The following is a 6254-nucleotide window of genomic DNA, read 5'->3' as shown; positions in this document are numbered from 1 at the left end:
ATATATATATATATATAGGATGATTCATAAAGTGATCGATGTTAGTGAAATTTGAAGATATATGAACAAAGAGGGGCATCATAATGGATACAATTAATTTATGGAAGCGTTAGGGACATTTTAAGGTCAATTTCATTTTTTTAAATGGAATAATATGAATTTTTTTAACTCGTAAAACAATTGTTTTCACTATATTATGTAATATCGCCTTCTATACTGAACACATTACTGAAACAAACTACTTTTTCATATACTTCAAATTTTACTATTAATTAAATCGATCACTTTTCAAAGTTGGATTAATAAATTCTCTAATCTTGGAATTTTGAACATAAATATCTGGAAAATCTGGGAATTTTCAGGAAATTTCTTTACAAAATTTCAGTAAACATTCTGATTTTTTAAACAACTTAACATCTTCGTTACCTGAGCGGTAAAAATTAACATGATACTATCTTGTAATTATTATTAAAATATAAAATTTATACAAACAGGAAAAGTAAACTGAGACATTTTTGAATTTTTCTGCTTTTGTTAAAAAGTATTATACGATATAAATATATTGTAGACAAAGTCATGTAGAGTATGTAAACTAACATATGTGATGCCATTATATATTCGCTATTTCTGTCAGATGGCTGTATGTGAGTTATATCTGATTGAGGTCGCAATTTACGTATATACAGGGTGCATAGAATTAGAACAGAGGGCGTACACCTCTGACATTAAAATTCATTTTTTTTTAAACAAATTGACAAGCCTTCAAAGTATAACTAGATTGTTTATTTTTTTGGAATACTTAACAGTAATAGTATTTTTCACGCAGTTTTAAAAATTTTCCTTCATCTTAAATATTTCATGAAATCTTTATTTAATATTTTTATTTATATATAAAGTATTCGTATATTTGCGTCTTAATTAATAGATAAATGTCATGTGAGCAAATTGAAATATGTCTACAAATTTTAATTTTTATATATTTACTATTATTGTACACTATCCAAATAATATACGTTATAATATTTTATTACATTCTGAAGGATCACTAACATCTCTCTCTCTCTCTCTCTCTCTCTCTCTCTCTCTCTCTTTCTCTCTCTCTCTATGAAATAAATTATATTTATTATACGTACGCACTCACGTGTGCACAACATTTACTATTAACGCTCTTGAAAAACAAATTTAAGTATATTTAAAAAACTTAATACAAGACGAAATTATTAAACGGATAATGTAACAACACTAACAACCAAGTAATTTAGAAAGAATAAACGAATTTTTTATTTACTGAGGGTGATATTGACAATGAATATTCGCGTGTGCATGCTAGAATCAACAATGTTTTCAGGGGTTGTCAGGTTTGAGTAACTTGGATCTTGGTAAAACTTCGATCCAGGTGCACAGGATTAATTGCGGGCGCACCTATGGCGTGACTCATTCTGGAAGAGTTCTTGGTTTCTTTTTTTATCTTTTGTACAAGGGATGTGTGGAATATTACGTATACAATTCACCTTCCTGTTTATCGATTACTTATATTTTAAATCTGCAAGAACTTCAAAGAGATCTTTTTAGATCGATCTTTTAATCAATTCGAAGAACGAATAAATGCCGTCTTTATTTGTAATTAATTAATTTAAATAAATAATTAAGAAAACTAAATAAACTAAATAATTAATGTAAAACTTTGTTTCCTAAGAAGTTCCCTAAATTAAACGAGTTATTGAATCTTCGAACATTGGAAGCTGATGTTCGATCATTAATTTCTATTATAATTTGAACCTCGAGCGTTTTTATACTTTGGAATGGTCAAACATAAACTGTTAAACGGTATGAATCTTTTATTCGAATTTCATTAGAAGAAAACTACAATATATTTCATAAAGAATTCTGCAGAAATCATGAAAAATTTGATCTTAGTGAAATGAGTTAGTTTTCATATGTAACTTATAACGTAGTGTAAATATATGATAAGATATAAGGCTTAATAATAAATAGTTTTTGATTGGTGTATTAAAGATGTGAAACACTTTATATTTACAGAGCATATCACTATTCAAAAACTATTATTAAACTTTATATCTATGATAATTTTTCTTATCATCACGTTATAAAAACATATTACGTGTATTATATAGAAAATTAACTCACCGGGATTAATTTTCTATATAATTAGTGCCGGATCCTTTATTTGACAACCTTGTTTATTTGACAATAACTTTGTATACTTTTTGACTTTTTTACTTGTATTCACATATTTTCTTTGGTTTAGTCTCACAAAATTTTCCATTATTTCGAAAGTAGCTTAATAGTCGTGTAAATTATCTGCATAGATAATGGATAGACTCAAGGCTTAAAAATCCGTATATAAAATGAAATAAAATGAGTGCTAAGGTTTGGTATGCACCATGTGTGTGTGGACGGGCAAATACCACACCTCTTACTAGATCGGCATTCCATTAAATCCGGCTGCCTCTCCACATTAGATATTACGCCAAAGATGATTTCTCATTCCTCTCTTTTCGTTTTTGTCCATTCCAACGTGGTAACAGGCAATCACGCGCAGATATTTTTTAATATATCAAGTATTGGATAAAATAATGGGTATTATCGGAATAAAATTAAATCTTTAATTAATTTCATATTATAATGTGATACATAAAAATTAAAATTTTTGTATAAATAAAATTAAATTTAAAATTCAAAGTGGCTGATCTTGTATTTAATCGTATTTGATAATGATTATTTTATTGTGTCAGTCTGTAGTGGAATGTAATCATTTGTTTCTCAAAGTCGTGAATAATCTGTGATAGAAATATGTAAGATCATCTTTTTGTAAATCAATTTCAATTTCATTGATCAAGTTACACTGAAAAAAATGTATTAAATTTTAATAAATTATTTGTTTGAATAGTATTAATTAAATTTGTGTTTATTAAATATAAAGATATTGTAATTTGATACGAAAACCATTAATTTGCCTTAACTATCATTTTCTTATTGAGTAAATATTTATTTACTGTAATTGTAGTTGATACTATTTAAATAAATATTTATTAAAATTTAGTGTTTCTTTCTCAGTGTAATTACCTTCAAATTATAAATAACGATTAATTATTCAAAAATGAAAACGTGTTATTTTATCCATTTAATATTACGTTTTCTTTATTTAACATTACCTTTTGCTTATTTTCTTATATTATTTTCTTACATTATTATTATAAAATGTGATTTATGCAAATTCGTTAAAGGTAATGATTAAGGATAACAAAATTGGAGTACTTTATTTCAGATCTGTCAATCGGACATTTAGGCGAGAATGCGCACCCCTGCTGAGACCGAGACCCTGGCCCAACCCGAAATGTATAACCTGGAAACTGAGGAAACGGAAACGTCCGCGGACGTCAACAGAGTGGTCTTATCGTCTCCCCATCCAGAGACTCATATATTTACTAACAGGTAATTTTAGGCTATTATTTCTGTTCATTATCGATAAGATTACATTGTGATGTGCTGCAACACAATGATTTAGTAACAATTTAGAAATAATATGAGAAATTAAACAAAAAACAAAGATGTAAAAATAAAAGAAAGGTAGGTAGTGACTGAATGAGTGAAAGTGAGAGAAAAAGAGAGAGGGGGGGGGTGGGGAGGAGGAGTTGAAAGGAGCTTTTTTGGTCATTTTCATAGCAATTTGTGTTTATGGACGTAATCGAGAATATTTCACAAAAAGAACAGAAAATTTTGCAAATAACGTTCTATATATTTATATTTCTAGAAATTTGCATTAAATTTATTATCAGATATTGTATTATCAAATACTCCTCTATAGCTGCGTTTAATATAGTAATGATAAACAGTTAAAATTTAAATTTTTACCTATCGGTACTTTAATCATTGCATATGTTAGAAGTGAAACTTTTATCTTTATCGCTTCTTTGTTTCTCTCTTCCCCGTACATATTCAAAATAGCATGTTATGCGAAAAAGATTACAATTATTTATTACTTAGTACTTAATTGACTCTATTATCAGTTTTATTTCATCAATAATTATTATACTATTCAATATCTGATACGAAGATATTTCAACGTTGGCAATTAACATCTCATATCAACGTCTCATATCGGTCAAGCATTAGTCAATATTAGCCATATTTCCATGTTCTTGCATCATACATTTTTTTTTTATATTTTTATTAAAAGAAATAAATTACAAGTAAAAGAAGTGTTACAACTATTATCGGTATCCAAAGGATGTGAATGTTAATAGATATCTTGTACTATGCATTTGTGAATTCGAAATAACGCGCGTCGCATTGCGTCGTGAGCGAGCGCTGTTGATAGCATGTGGCGAACAGATAAGGTGAGAGAGAGAGAGGAAAGAGAGAGAGAGAGAGAGAGAGAGAGAGAGAGAGAAATAAAGAGGCGAGACAAAGGTGGCTTTCTTGGTCCTCTACTCCTGCGCCTCTCCATAGTCTCTGCGATCTCCACACGTTCTGCTGTTCCACACGTTCGTCAGTAAGTGGGATACATTTCTTACGTGCGTGCGTGCGTGCGTGCGTCCCTCACGGATCCGAAACGATCGGTGGTCGATAGCGGTGACGTGACGTGACGACGACTCGTTTCTCATCGGCCACATTGCCGTTCGCGGTGAAGTAGTGCTCCCATTGCACGTCCATATGCTGTACGCGACGGGATGGTCCTCGCCCGGTTCTTCCTCAAGAAGCCAGCGACGCAGAACGGTGACGCTGCCGCCGGCGACACCTCCGCCGTCGCCGTTGCGGTAGTATCCGGCGATGTGGCCAGCGCTGCGACGAAGAGGTGAGACCGAGACAAATCCCACGGAAGAGTCGCTCCGGGTCTTTGTAACGCGATAACGCGTATTCCGCGGAAAGTTGCCCGGATCTTTGGAATGCGCTTGCGATAGCGACTCCGAGTACTTATCAACAACACTGAGTACTTATGCGTTTTCTCTTGCGTCATCTCCGATGCGACGCGGCGTTATTCATTATCGGCTGCTCGCTGAGACGAACTAGGCATTCCGCACCGACCTGCGTCAGCTTCGTCGTTGTAGGTACTTCACTCACTGACGTCGCTCTTGCTGAGAGATACTGTAACAAATGATAAAATGTCGTTAAAGTGACGTTAAGAAAGATAATCAAACTTTTCTGTATCTACAAAATATATCGACCGGTATATCAATGATCTCGCCGTTGTAAATCTTAAGTAGTATGCCATTCTAAATTCGTCATGTTCTTCGCATAAATCTTACGAAAATAATAAGATTTCAGTAGAAGCGATGTGTTTACTTCCTCGTGCATCTTACAAGAGTCACAAGGGAACTTGTGCAAAGTGTTCAAGTCAAGTTCTGGTTTTAATGAAACCGTGTACTTATAGGTTATATAAATAGATGAATTTAAAAAATAGCAGTAGCGGCAAATAAATGATTTTAATGAAATCATCCCACATATAAATGTAAAGCAATTTTTAGCGTTTCCATTGTATCTTAAAAACAATTCAAGATATTAAAAAAATGTTCTATGTGAACATTTGTTGTCGTAATTATTATTCTTATTTCTATTTATTTACGTCAATAACTTTTTTAAAAAATAATTTTGAAAATATAAATTTTAAAAAGTTAATTTTTATTTATATTGTTTACGTAGAAGAAATAAATATGATTTTGTTATAAAACATTTGTATTAGACATTTTTGATATCTTAAATATAATAGTTTTTAGAGATATAACGAAAAAAATTGAAAACTACTTTACATAGAAGGTAATTTCACCTTTTACGTTTATTTACCTCTACTGCTGTTTTCTAAATTCATTTATTTATATAAGACAAGTATACAAAGTTTCATTAAAATTAGAATTTGACATTTCGCGAAATTTTCTGGTCAGTGACTCCACTTTCTCCCGATCGTCGAGACATGAAATTTTAGACTAGTATGCTGCGTTGTTACTACATGAATGTCAAAAGAATGTGAATATTGTATATCAGGAGATATTTCTCAGACATTTGTAAAAAAAAGATTCAAAAAAAAGGTCTTTTGAATTTGCGTCGCGGGTATATCGATGGTTATCTGAAATATTTCAGCGCAGTAAAGTAAACAATAAATATTAAGATGCTTTCTTTTATAAAAATTGATGCATGCTTAGCCAACTTTCTATAACGTCTTAATTATTTTCCGTAGAGTTATAATTATATAGATGCATTGCTTGCACAAATAACGTTATTTATATATATATATA

The 6254-nt window shown here is 31.0% G+C and overlaps 1 protein-coding gene across 10 annotated transcripts in view; it reads left to right on the top strand.

Moving 5' to 3' along the window:
- The window catches only part of LOC108756091 (mitogen-activated protein kinase kinase kinase 13), a 27412-nt gene that overhangs the window by 6543 nt on the left and 14615 nt on the right, over nt 1-6254 (top strand). For 5 of the 10 annotated variants that reach the window (XM_018499659.1, XM_018499665.1, XM_018499658.1 and 2 more), the window contains exon 1: nt 4310-4516. In XM_018499659.1, coding sequence (XP_018355161.1) covers nt 4344-4516 — 173 coding nt within the window. In that variant the 5' untranslated portion in view covers nt 4310-4343. Of the gene's footprint in view, nt 1-3289; nt 3457-4309; nt 4820-6254 lie in introns of those variants that run through there. The other 5 variants (XM_018499667.1, XM_018499666.1, XM_018499660.1 and 2 more) reach the window with 3 other exon arrangements.

The sequence above is a fragment of the Trachymyrmex septentrionalis genome, unplaced genomic scaffold, assembly GCF_001594115.1.
Source record: "Trachymyrmex septentrionalis isolate Tsep2-gDNA-1 unplaced genomic scaffold, Tsep1.0 scaffold94, whole genome shotgun sequence".
NCBI classification, from domain to species: domain Eukaryota; kingdom Metazoa; phylum Arthropoda; class Insecta; order Hymenoptera; family Formicidae; genus Trachymyrmex; species Trachymyrmex septentrionalis.
This window is presented reverse-complemented; position numbering and strand designations above follow the sequence as displayed.